The 14,151-nt window shown below is 51.7% G+C and overlaps 1 protein-coding gene across 2 annotated transcripts in view; it reads right to left on the reverse strand.

Moving 5' to 3' along the window:
• The window catches only part of FAM114A2 (family with sequence similarity 114 member A2), an 83,470-nt gene that overhangs the window by 66,049 nt on the left and 3,270 nt on the right, over positions 1-14,151 (reverse strand). For both annotated transcript variants that reach the window (XM_068278336.1, XM_068278337.1), the window contains exon 2: positions 10,444-10,654. In XM_068278336.1, coding sequence (XP_068134437.1) covers positions 10,444-10,644 — 201 coding nt within the window. In that variant the 5' untranslated portion in view covers positions 10,645-10,654. The remainder of the gene's footprint in view (positions 1-10,443; positions 10,655-14,151) is intronic.

Genomic DNA, 14,151 nt, shown 5'->3' on the forward strand with positions numbered 1-14,151 from the left:
TATTCTGAGGCACCACCTGCACCTGGCTAATCTATTCTGAGGCACCACCTGCACCTGTCTAATCTATTCTGGGGCACCACCTGCACCTGGCTAATCTATTCTGGGGCACCACCTGCACCTGGCTAATCTATTCTGGGGCACCACCTGCACCTGGCTAATCTATTCTGGGGCACCACCTGCACCTGGCTAATCTATTCTGAGGCACCACCTGCACCTGGCTAATCTATTCTGGGGCACCACCTGCACCTGGCTAATCTATTCTGGGGCACCACCTGTACCTGGCTAATCTATTCTGAGGCACCACCTGCACCTGGCTAATCTATTCTGGGGCACCACCTGCGCCTGGCTAATCTATTCTGGGGCACCACCTGCGCCTGGCTAATCTATTCTGAGGCACCACCTGCACCTGGCTAATCTATTCTGGGGCACCACCTGCACCTGGCTAATCTATTCTGGGGCACCACCTGCACCTGGCTAATCTATTCTGGGGCACCACCTGCACCTGGCTAATCTATTCTGGGGCACCACCTGCACCTGGCTAATCTATTCTGGGGCACCACCTGTACCTGGCTAATCTATTCTGAGGCACCACCTGCACCTGGCTAATCTATTCTGGGGCACCACCTGCACCTGGCTAATCTATTCTGGGGCACCACCTGTACCTGGCTAATCTATTCTGAGGCACCACCTGCACCTGGCTAATCTATTCTGGGGCACCACCTGCGCCTGGCTAATCTATTCTGGGGCACCACCTGCACCTGGCTAATCTATTCTGGGGCACCACCTGCACCTGGCTTATCTATTCTGGGGCACCACCTGCACCTGGCTAATCTATTCTGGGGCACCACCTGCACCAGGCTAATCTATTCTGGGGCACCACCTTCACCTGGCTAATCTATTCTGGGGCACCACCTGCACCTGGCTAATCTATTCTGGGGCACCACCTGCACCTGGCTAATCTATTCTGAGGCACCACCTGCACCTGGCTAATCTATTCTGGGGCACCACCTGCACCTGGCTAATCTATTCTGGGGCACCACCTGTACCTGGCTAATCTATTCTGAGGCACCACCTGCACCTGGCTAATCTATTCTGGGGCACCACCTTCACCTGGCTAATCTATTCTGAGGCACCACCTGCACCTGGCTAATCTATTCTGGGGCACCACCTGCACCTGGCTAATCTATTCTGGGGCACCACCTGCACCTGACTAATCTATTCTGGGGCACCACCTGCACCTGGCTAATCTATTCTGGGGCACCACCTGCACCTGGCTAATCTATTCTGGGGCACCACCTGCGCCTGGCTAATCTATTCTGGGGCACCACCTGCACCTGGCTAATCTATTCTGGGGCACCACCTGCACCTGACTAATCTATTCTGGGGCACCACCTGCACCTGGCTAATCTATTCTGGGGCACCACCTGCACCTGGCTAATCTATTCTGGGGCACCACCTGCGCCTGGCTAATCTATTCTGGGGCACCACCTGCACCTGGCTAATCTATTCTGGGGCACCACCTGCACCTGGCTAATCTATTCTGGGGCACCACCTGCACCTGGCTAATCTATTCTGAGGCACCACCTGCACCTGGCTAATCTATTCTGAGGCACCACCTGCACCTGTCTAATCTATTCTGGGGCACCACCTGCACCTGGCTAATCTATTCTGGGGCACCACCTGCACCTGGCTAATCTATTCTGAGGCACCACCTGCACCTGGCTAATCTATTCTGGGGCACCACCTGCACCTGGCTAATCTATTCTGGGGCACCACCTGCACCTGGCTAATCTATTCTGGGGCACCACCTGCACCTGGCTAATCTATTCTGGGGCACCACCTGCACCTGGCTAATCTATTCTGGGGCACCACCTGCACCTGGCTAATCTATTCTGAGGCACCACCTGCACCTGGCTAATCTATTCTGGGGCACCACCTGCACCTGGCTAATCTATTCTGGGGCACCACCTGTACCTGGCTAATCTATTCTGAGGCACCACCTGCACCTGGCTAATCTATTCTGGGGCACCACCTGCGCCTGGCTAATCTATTCTGGGGCACCACCTGCACCTGGCTAATCTATTCTGGGGCACCACCTGCACCTGGCTAATCTATTCTGGGGCACCACCTGTACCTGGCTAATCTATTCTGAGGCACCACCTGCACCTGGCTAATCTATTCTGGGGCACCACCTGCGCCTGGCTAATCTATTCTGGGGCACCACCTGCACCTGGCTAATCTATTCTGAGGCACCACCTGCACCTGGCTAATCTATTCTGGGGCACCACCTGCACCTGGCTAATCTATTCTGGGGCACCACCTGCACCTGGCTAATCTATTCTGGGGCACCACCTGCGCCTGGCTAATCTATTCTGGGGCACCACCTGCACCTGGCTAATCTATTCTGGGGCACCACCTGCACCTGGCTAATCTATTCTGAGGCACCACCTGCACCTGGCTAATCTATTCTGGGGCACCACCTGCACCTGGCTAATCTATTCTGGGGCACCACCTGCACCTGGCTAATCTATTCTGGGGCACCACCTGCACCTGGCTAATCTATTCTGGGGCACCACCTGCACCTGGCTAATCTATTCTGGGGCACCACCTGCACCTGGCTAATCTATTCTGAGGCACCACCTGCACCTGGCTAATCTATTCTGGGGCACCACCTGTACCTGGCTAATCTATTCTGAGGCACCACCTGCACCTGGCTAATCTATTCTGAGGCACCACCTGCACCTGGCTAATCTATTCTGAGGCACCACCTGCACCTGGCTTATCTATTCTGGGGCACCACCTGCACCTGGCTAATCTATTCTGGGGCACCACCTGTACCTGGCTAATCTATTCTGAGGCACCACCTGCACCTGGCTAATCTATTCTGGGGCACCACCTGCGCCTGGCTAATCTATTCTGGGGCACCACCTGCCCCTGGCTAATCTATTCTGGGGCACCACCTGTACCTGGCTAATCTATTCTGAGGCACCACCTGCACCTGGCTAATCTATTCTGGGGCACCACCTGCGCCTGGCTAATCTATTCTGGGGCACCACCTGCACCTGGCTAATCTATTCTGGGGCACCACCTGCACCTGGCTAATCTATTCTGGGGCACCACCTGCACCTGGCTAATCTATTCTGAGGCACCACCTGCACCTGGCTAATCTATTCTGGGGCACCACCTGCACCTGGCTAATCTATTCTGGGGCACCACCTGTACCTGGCTAATCTATTCTGAGGCACCACCTGCACCTGGCTAATCTATTCTGGGGCACCACCTGCACCTGGCTAATCTATTCTGGGGCACCACCTGCACCTGGCTAATCTATTCTGGGGCACCACCTGCACCTGGCTAATCTATTCTGGGGCACCACCTGCACCTGGCTAATCTATTCTGAGGCACCACCTGCACCTGGCTAATCTATTCTGGGGCACCACCTGCACCTGGCTAATCTATTCTGGGGCACCACCTGTACCTGGCTAATCTATTCTGAGGCACCACCTGCACCTGGCTAATCTATTCTGGGGCACCACCTGCGCCTGGCTAATCTATTCTGGGGCACCACCTGCACCTGGCTAATCTATTCTGGGGCACCACCTGCACCTGGCTAATCTATTCTGGGGCACCACCTGTACCTGGCTAATCTATTCTGAGGCACCACCTGCACCTGGCTAATCTATTCTGGGGCACCACCTGCGCCTGGCTAATCTATTCTGGGGCACCACCTGCACCTGGCTAATCTATTCTGAGGCACCACCTGCACCTGGCTAATCTATTCTGGGGCACCACCTGCACCTGGCTAATCTATTCTGGGGCACCACCTGCACCTGGCTAATCTATTCTGGGGCACCACCTGCGCCTGGCTAATCTATTCTGGGGCACCACCTGCACCTGGCTAATCTATTCTGGGGCACCACCTGCACCTGGCTAATCTATTCTGAGGCACCACCTGCACCTGGCTAATCTATTCTGGGGCACCACCTGCACCTGGCTAATCTATTCTGGGGCACCACCTGCACCTGGCTAATCTATTCTGGGGCACCACCTGCACCTGGCTAATCTATTCTGGGGCACCACCTGCACCTGGCTAATCTATTCTGGGGCACCACCTGTACCTGGCTAATCTATTCTGAGGCACCACCTGCACCTGGCTAATCTATTCTGGGGCACCACCTGTACCTGGCTAATCTATTCTGAGGCACCACCTGCACCTGGCTAATCTATTCTGAGGCACCACCTGCACCTGGCTAATCTATTCTGAGGCACCACCTGCACCTGGCTTATCTATTCTGGGGCACCACCTGCACCTGGCTAATCTATTCTGGGGCACCACCTGTACCTGGCTAATCTATTCTGAGGCACCACCTGCACCTGGCTAATCTATTCTGGGGCACCACCTGCGCCTGGCTAATCTATTCTGGGGCACCACCTGCCCCTGGCTAATCTATTCTGGGGCACCACCTGTACCTGGCTAATCTATTCTGAGGCACCACCTGCACCTGGCTAATCTATTCTGGGGCACCACCTGCGCCTGGCTAATCTATTCTGGGGCACCACCTGCACCTGGCTAATCTATTCTGGGGCACCACCTGCACCTGGCTAATCTATTCTGGGGCACCACCTGCACCTGGCTAATCTATTCTGAGGCACCACCTGCACCTGGCTAATCTATTCTGGGGCACCACCTGCACCTGGCTAATCTATTCTGGGGCACCACCTGTACCTGGCTAATCTATTCTGAGGCACCACCTGCACCTGGCTAATCTATTCTGGGGCACCACCTGCGCCTGGCTAATCTATTCTGATGCACCACCTGCACCTGGCTAATCTATTCTGGGGCACCACCTGCACCTGGCTAATCTATTCTGAGGCACCACCTGCACCTGTCTAATCTATTCTGGGGCACCACCTGCACCTGGCTAATCTATTCTGGGGCACCACCTGCACCTGGCTAATCTATTCTGGGGCACCACCTGCACCTGGCTAATCTATTCTGGGGCACCACCTGTACCTGGCTAATCTATTCTGGGGCACCACCTGCACCTGGCTAATCTATTCTGAGGCACCACCTGCACCTGTCTAATCTATTCTGGGGCACCACCTGCACCTGGCTAATCTATTCTGGGGCACCACCTGCACCTGGCTAATCTATTCTGGGGCACCACCTGCACCTGGCTAATCTATTCTGGGGCACCACCTGTACCTGGCTAATCTATTCTGGGGCACCTATAGCTCGCTACCTACACTGGGGCACCACCTGTACCTGGATATCTATACTGGGGCACATATAGCTTGCTACCTATACTGGGGGCTCCTGTACCTTGCTAACCTATACAGTGGGAACCTATACCTGGATACCTATATGGGGGGCACCTATACCTAGCTAGGACAGGGGGGGGGTCAAGAGGTGACACAGGGGGACCTAGAGGGGGGGGCAAAAGAGGCACAGGGGGAACAGAGGGGGAGAAAATAGGCACGGGGGAACAGGGGTGACACAGAGGGGGTGAAAAGAGGCACAGGGAGAACAGAGATAACAAGGGGAGAGGAGTTGACACAGAGGGGGACAAAAGAGGCATAGGGAGAACAGAGAGGGACAAAAGAGAATGGATTCGGGTTAAAAATGGGCACTGCCCTAATCTCATTTGTTAACCAGGGACTACCTGTATTTCGCTAGTCTTTGGCTCCACCCACATCATGCAATGGTCACGCCCACTTTTTTGCCCTACGGTAGGGGGTACATTTGCCTAGGAAGGACTCACAAAGGGGTACTAAAAAGGTTGAGAACCACTGGTGTAGAGGTAGCAATCAGGACAAAGGGGGCTGGAGGAAGCCCCAGGTACGTATGAATTTTTTTTTTGTTCCATCTCAGGTACACTTTAGACAAGTGAGGAATTATGATAAGGTAGTTAAACGCTGGACAGCTTACAAAAGCATCGATTTATAATAACTAATCAGTAAAGACTTGGTACTTTAGACTTTTGCTCTTTAATCTCAATATTATTTTATCACGACTGATGATTTCACAAATCCAGCTAATAAAAATGAACTGTCCGCGGAATGTCTTGTCAAATAACTGGATTTAATATTCAAACCATGCGCTGCCTCACAGTCCACTACTCAAAGTCCACAGAATGCAACCATAAATAGGTATTCTTCCAGGTCTTCCACTTTAATGCACCTCAGAAAAAAACAGAAATTGGACAGATCATCGCATAGGGTGTATGACTCAGGAAATCTTCCAACATATAATTCCCGTGTGGTGTATTACTGTCCCACCTCCTGTGTGCAATCCACCACCACTAGGGACCGCTCTCACCTGGCAATGTGGCTGCCCAGACCCACAGACAGCTCACTAAGCGTAATGGCCACAATGATAGCTTCCCAACGCCACAATCTTAGCGAAGAACCTCCTCACCATGCAAAGAATTAAAATAGAAACATAGCATAGCCTGATTTTCGAATGTCAGGGGGACACCCATTGCCACTGGGAATCACCGTGTCTTCAACTTAAGGGGACCACCTCAATGCCTGAATGTGCACCCAGCACCTTAAGGGACCACGCTCACCTTACTCATCAGGTGCCCAGGTCGCAGACAGCATAAGAACACGTGTGCACAATCCCACAGCACTAACTGGTCACCCGATCAGCGTCTTGTATCTCCTCACTGTGCATGAAAACAGTCCCACTGCAACTGAATAAGCTTCTATGGGGGAAAACCTTTTATGAAAGGGACACTGTAGGGGGGTCAGGGGAAAATGAGTTGAAGTTACCCTGAGCTTCTAATGGTCCCCCACAGACATCCTGAGACCGCGCAGCCACTCCCCAATGCTCCGGCCCCGCCTCCAGATCACTTTTGGAATTTCAGACTTTAAAGTCTGAAAACCACTGCGCCTGCGTTGCCGTGTCCTCACTCCCGCTGATGGCACCAGGAGCGTACTGCGCAGGCCCAGTATGGTCTGTGTCTGCGCCGTGCGCTCCTGGTGACATCAGGGGAAGTGAGGACACGGCAATGCAGGCACAGTGGTTTTCAGACTTTAAAGTCTGAAATTCCAGAAGTGACCTGGAGGCGGGGCCGGAGCATCATTGAGTGGCTGCGCAGGCACAGGTTCGGGTAAGTTCAACTCATTTTCCCCGACCCCGCTACAGTATCCCTTTAAGATCAAGATAAAAGTAGCGCTACTCACAAGTATCCAATTAGTAAGCATATAAAACAAGTTCCGAGGACGTCTCCTCCATGCACTGCAGCACTTCCTGCCCTTTAGCCACGCCCTACGCGTTTCGTCTAACGACTCATCGGGGGCCCCTCAATTAGCACACAAAAGTCTAAAATACCGAATGCGGTATTTTCTCAACCAGATTTTTTTACCGCAAAGCCTTTTATGAATGATAGCCATTGTGTGCCCTTTACTAAGAAGCCTTTCCTGCAGCCTTATATAAACCAGGTGATGTTTGTTTTCAGAGTACTTACCACGTCACGCTCCCTGCATTGTTCTACATACAATCCTTATCTGCTTACAGAAGTTTAAAGTGGACCTGAACTCTTGCACAGGACAGGAGAAAAACATAAGAGAAATGCACCCTGTATCTAATATTAGTCTAATTCCCCCTAATATGTGACACAGCTCTAGTTGTGATTTGATCCCTTAGCTGTGTCAGCTGACTGCCACGGCAAAGAGCAGGATGCTAACAATATGGCTGCTTCCATTAAAGCAGGAAGTAGACACACTGCAGATTTATTGCAGGATTTGTATCAGCTGTAACAAAGGAACGTTTTTCTTTAAAAGGTTATAATGCTGTTGTGTATCTTTTAGAGCAAAGAGGAAGTTCTGAGTTCAGGTCCCCTTTAAGAAGCAGTCCCATAGAAAAAAACACACACACACATATATATATATATATATATATATATATATATATATATATATATATATATATATATATATATATATATATATATATATATATAGATTCACACACACACACACATATATATATATATATATATATATATATATATATATATATATATATATACTTTACCTATCTGTAATGGCTATAAAGGTGTGTGCACACCTGTGATGTATGTTACCCATCAGGGACTAGGACTTGACCCCCTTGGGTGACATAGCTGGGTCAGGCAGTACAGATGTGTCAGCTGTGTGGCTGACAAAGCATTCTGTTGCCCCGGGGGGTGGAGGGATGATCTGTTGCCCCGGGGGGTGGAGGGATGATGCGTAAGTGACATCACGTGGCGAGTGGGGGAGCGGCGTCTTAAAAAAAAAAGTTGGCCGCTTGCAGGTTGGGGGCTGCCGCACACACGCCCGACTATCAGCTGAGGTGGTTGTGGTCAGCCAGCTCAACTTACTTTAATCAAGGGTGTGTAGAATCCTGAAAGTGAACCTTCGGACTAAAAATCTACTCAGCAGAACTGAAAAGGCTTGGGGCTTGATTTACAAAGCCTTTGCGCGCGCAAAAGTCTGCGAACGGCACTTCACGTGCTAACTGTTTAGCAAACCCGTGCTAAACACTTAGCATGGCTTTGTGAATCAAGCCCATGGTGTTTCACAGCATCAAAACTTTGTTTTTCTTACCAAAGCATCATTTTTAGCTAAGCTCCACCCATCAAAGAAAACTGCCCGGGCTTTTTTTCCCTGATGCTGTGCAAAACATGATGGGATTTCCTATGTTGTTATTCACGTTGCCTAGTAACTGTCAGGGGTGATCAGCACATAGGACAGTTGGAACTGTGTCTCACGCTCCCTGTCACCTCCTTTCAAGCAAAAAGATGGCTGCAGGTTTAAAAGCTCTGTTACATAGAATATCATTGCTGCAAAATCACTTTTCAATTTTTACTACACATTTGCACAAACGGCTCTAGCTTACTGCGCAGGGCACAGGCATACTCACACAGGTGCAGTACAGACGCGCTCGAGCAATAGGAGGAGCTTACTGCGCAGGGCACAGGTATACTCACACAGGTGCAGTACAGACGCGCTTGAGCAATAGGAGGAGCTTACTGCGCAGGGCACAGGCATACTCACACAGGTGCAGTACAGATGCGCTCGAGCAATAGGAGCTTACTGCGCAGGGCACAGGTATACTCACACAGGTGCAGTACAGACGCGCTCGAGCAATAGGAGGAGCTTACTGCGCAGGGCACAGGCATACTCATACAGGTGCAGTACAGACGCGCTCGAGCAATAGGAGGAGCTTACTGCGCAGGGCACAGGCACACTCACACAGGTGCAGTACAGACGCGCTCGAGCAATAGGAGGAGCGCACTGCGCAGGGCACAGGTATACTCACACAGGTGCAGTACGGACGCGCTCGAGCAATAGGAGGAGCGCACTGCGCAGGGCACGGGCATACTCACACAGGTGCAGTACAGACGCGCTCGAGCAATAGGAGGAGCTTACTGCGCAGGGCACAGGCATAATCACACAGGTGCAGTACAGACGCGCTCAAGCAATAGGAGGAGCGCACTGCGCAGGGCACAGGCATACTCACACATGTGCAGTACAGACGCGCTCGAGCAATAGGAGGAGTGCGGCCCCAATCTCATCATGTTTGGGGGGGTTTGCGGTTGGCAACAGGAAGCCTCTATAGTAGGGGTGTCAAACTCAAATACACTGTGGGACGAAATTGTACACTGGGACCAAGTCGTGAGCCAACCCCGATGTCTACTGGCCACCTTCCTCCGCCCCCTTCTGCTCCTATACAGCAGGGCTGTGGAGTCAGTACAAAAATCTTCCGACTCCTCAGTTTCTGAAACCACGACTCCGACTCCAACTCCGACTCCGGGTACCAAAAATTGCTCAGACTCCGACTCCTCGACTACGACTCCTTAGTCTAATACTTAACAGGGCTGTGGATTTTGTACAAAAATCATGCGACTCCGACTCCTCAGTTTCTGAAACCACGACTCCGACTCCAACTCCGGCTTTTGAAAAGACTTTAGTGAATGTTAGTGAAAGTACAGCGATTGCTATTTTTTTTTTGTTCTGGGTAATAAAAATTGGGAGGGATTTTGCAGCAATCGTATACTTTGCATTGGAGCACAAAAGCTCCAGGAATGCTACAGAACCCGTGACTGCAATTTGGTGGAATCGCCATCGCTCCTGCGGGTTCACCTACATTGACATTAATTCGCTCCAGTTCTTCATTCCCCTGCCCTCTTCACAAAGCAGAACACTGCTCGGCACCCAGCCAATCACTGTGCTTGTACAGGGAAAGGATGATCAGAACATCGGAAACCGATTATTTTAGGCAACCGTTATTACCAGTGTGGAAAGGCTGCTAGGCAGTTATTGGGGTGTCACACTGAAGCTCTAGGATTGCCTTACCTGTTTTGGCTTATCAGGAGTCTATCTCTCCTCCTCCTCCCGGGACAGGTTGCTAGGCAACTATTGGGATGTCACGCTGAATCTCTAGGATTGCCTTACCTGTTCAGGCTTATCAGGAGCATGACTCTCCTCCTCCTCTGTGGACAGGCCGCTAGATTTGGACTCCGGGCGTTTCCGGGTAATGGCGATAGGCAGGCTCGTTGCTGGCTTCTCAGAGCTGCCATTGTCACACTCAGCATCCACTTCCTCCCGCGGGGGCGTGGCCTCTGCAGTGCTCTCAGCGCTCTCCTTTTCCGACATCTTATAACATCTGAGGGGAAAATACAAGAACATTCTAGTGATGACTGACAGTAATGCGGATGTTTAAAATGTTAGTGTACTTATAGCTAAGGCCCGGAGACACAACGCAGAGCATTTTTTGGATTGTTTTCGTTTTTAAAAACCGCTCCCATTTACTTGCATTAAAATTGCTGCTGAGCAGCCAAGATCGTGATTTTCTGAAAAATCGCCATTGCGGCTATTTTGCTGCGGTTTTAATGCAAGTCAATGGGAGCATTTTTTAAAAATTGATCGGAAGAGCACTCTGCGGTGTGTCTCCCAGCCCAAGTGTGCCTTAGGCCCCTGCCCCACTTGTGCGCTGCGTACAATGCAGGTGGCCATAGCTACCCACGACACTTGCGCTGCTCTCAAATTAAGTGCAGATCACATTCATTTATAATGAATAAGATTGCATGGCGTTTGCACAAAATCACATGCAACCACGCATTGGGTTACTGTGCTGAATTCACAACACATGTTTGGAGACATCAGTCAGTGCAATTTAGGCACTACTGATACCTTACCACCCCTAGCAGTTAGGGCGTCTGGCCGCCCCTAGCAGTTAGCGGTGTCTGGCCATCCCTAGCAGTTAGCGGTGTCTGGCCATCCCTAGCAGTTAGCGGTGTCTGGCCATCCCTAGCAGTTAGCGGTGTCTGGCCATCCCTAGCAGTTAGCGGTGTCTGGCCATCCCTAGCAGTTAGCGGTGTCTGGCCATCCCTAGCAGTTAGCGGTGTCTGGCCATCCCTAGCAGTTAGCGGTGTCTGGCCATCCCTAGCAGTTAGCGGTGTCTGGCCATCCCTAGCAGTTAGCGGTGTCTGGCCATCCCTAGCAGTTAGCGGTGTCTGGCCATCCCTAGCAGTTAGCGGTGTCTGGCCATCCCTAGCAGTTAGCGGTGTCTGGCCATCCCTAGCAGTTAGCGGCGTCTGGCCATCCCTAGCAGTTAGCGGCGTCTGGCCATCCCTAGCAGTTAGCGGCGTCTGGCCATCCCTAGCAGTTAGCGGCGTCTGGCCATCCCTAGCAGTTAGGGCGTCTGGCCATCCCTAGCAGTTAGGGCGTCTGGCCATCCCTAGCAGTTAGGGCGTCTGGCCATCCCTAGCAGTTAGGGCGTCTGGCCATCCCTAGCAGTTAGGGCGTCTGGCCATCCCTAGCAGTTAGGGCGTTTGGCCATCCCTAGCAGTTAGGGCGTCTGGCCATCCCTAGCAGTTAGGGCGTCTGGCCATCCCTAGCAGTTAGAGCGTCTGGCCATCCCTAGCAGTTAGGGCGTCTGGCCATCCCTAGCAGTTAGGGCGTCTGGCCATCCCTAGCAGTTAGGGCGTTTGGCCATCCCTAGCAGTTAGGGCGTCTGGCCATCCCTAGCAGTTAGGGCGTCTGGCCATCCCTAGCAGTTAGAGCGTCTGGCCATCCCTAGTAGTTAGGGTGTCTGGCCATCCCTAGCAGTTAGGGCGTCTGGCCATCCCTAGCAGTTAGGGCGTCTGGCCATCCCTAGCAGTTAGGGCGTCTGGCCATCCCTAGCAGTTAGGGCGTCTGGCCATCCCTAGCAGTTAGGGCGTCTGGCCATCCCTAGCAGTTAGGGCGTCTGGCCATCCCTAGCAGTTAGGGCGTCTGGCCATCCCTAGCAGTTAGGGTGTCTGGCCATCCCTAGCAGTTAGGGCGTCTGGCCATCCCTAGCAGTTAGGGCGTTTGGCCATCCCTAGCAGTTAGGGCGTCTGGCCATCCCTAGCAGTTAGGGCGTCTGGCCATCCCTAGCAGTTAGGGCGTCTGGCCATCCCTAGCAGTTAGGGCGTCTGGCCATCCCTAGTAGTTAGGGTGTCTGGCCATCCCTAGCAGTTAGGGCGTCTGGCCATCCCTAGCAGTTAGGGCGTCTGGCCATCCCTAGCAGTTAGGGCGTCTGGCCATCCCTAGCAGTTAGGGCGTCTGGCCATCCCTAGCAGTTAGGGCGTCTGGCCATCCCTAGCAGTTAGTGAAAATTACCTACACAATCTATTTATTATGTTATATATATCTGTTGGCCCTCATCCTCTATAATAAACCCCAAGTGTCCTTGGGTCTGTGCTTTTTGCTACTGCGCATGTGCGCAGCACGGACCCGGACAGCCGTCGAGACAGGAGGACGGGGCCAGTACTAGTATTACATGAAATGGGGCAACCACAATTGGATGTGTGTTCACACCCTTCGTGGGTTTCCTTTGCCATCATCGCTTTTACGTGATAGGCAGGTGAAGATTATTATCCCAATATATATAAAAAAAATAAAATAAATTACAAATGCTATGCCATTTTAATTAGTCAATAGACATGAGGCAGCCAGTATATTAGTCAGTTGACACCTAGTCTGAGCACGCACCCTTTTATTTCTTTGTTTGCCGTTTCAGGTGTTCTTTCTTTCTGGGAGTGTGGTGGTGGTGGTGAGGCAAGGTGCGTATTGTCTCCCCGGCTGTGGAAGCACCTGGCAGGCCTGTCTGCACCCTCCACCCCCCCTCACCCCATTTTCTGCAGTGTTTGCTCCCAGGACATGCATATTGCACAATCTTCCAGCTGGGCACAATGTAAGGTACCTATCCTTGGAGAGGGCAACAAGGATCGCCCTCCCTAGGCCTTGGCCACGCCCCGGTGGGGTATGCTGTCTGCGTTTCTTTGCTTGCCCTCCGGAGGGGGGGGGGGGCAGTTGCAGCACTCCCAGGCGGTGAGTGCTTTGTGGTGGTATCTGCACTGCTCCCCATTTCTTAGGGGCATAGGAGGCCTGCACATGGCACCCCTGTTGAGATGCAGAGTATTTTGTGTGGGCTGGCTGCTGCAGGATACAGTAGTGAGGTAGCTTTAGACCTTGCATATTCAGCCACGCAGATCTCATTTGCTAATGCTATGCCATTTTAATGACAGACATTTTGGCAGCCGGTATATAAGCCAGCTGACACCTAGTCTAAGCACACACCCTGTTTTTCTTTGTTTGCAGTAGTGTATAAAAAAACCCCACATACTTTCATCCTTAATTATTCATCATGTATAGCGTTGATGTTTTTGAGTGGTTAAAGCTTTAAAACCTTGTTCTGAATTCTTCCAATCAAAGCCTGAATCTTCGCACACTTCGACAGGGGGTGTTAACTCACCGAAGTTGCCATCTGTGGCTACTGCGCTCCACGTCCTGTTCCAACTCTCCAATACTAATGACAGCTGTACCATGGCATGGAGGGCAGCAACAAGGGTGAGTTAAAGGACAACTGAAGTGAAAAGAATATGGAGGCTGCCATATGTATTTCCTTTTAAACAATACCAGTTGCCTGGCAGCCCTGCTGATCTATTTGGCTGCAGTAGTGTCTGAATCACACCAGAAACAAGCATGCAGCTAGTCTTGTCAGATCTGACAATAATGTCAGAAACACCTGATCTGCTGCATGCTTGTTCAGGGGCTATGGCTAAACATATTATAGGCAGAAGATCTGCAGGATAGCCAGGCAACAGAAATAAATATGGCAGACTCCGTATACCTCTG

Source organism: Hyperolius riggenbachi, chromosome 3 (assembly GCF_040937935.1).
Source record: "Hyperolius riggenbachi isolate aHypRig1 chromosome 3, aHypRig1.pri, whole genome shotgun sequence".
NCBI classification, from domain to species: Eukaryota; Metazoa; Chordata; class Amphibia; order Anura; family Hyperoliidae; genus Hyperolius; species Hyperolius riggenbachi.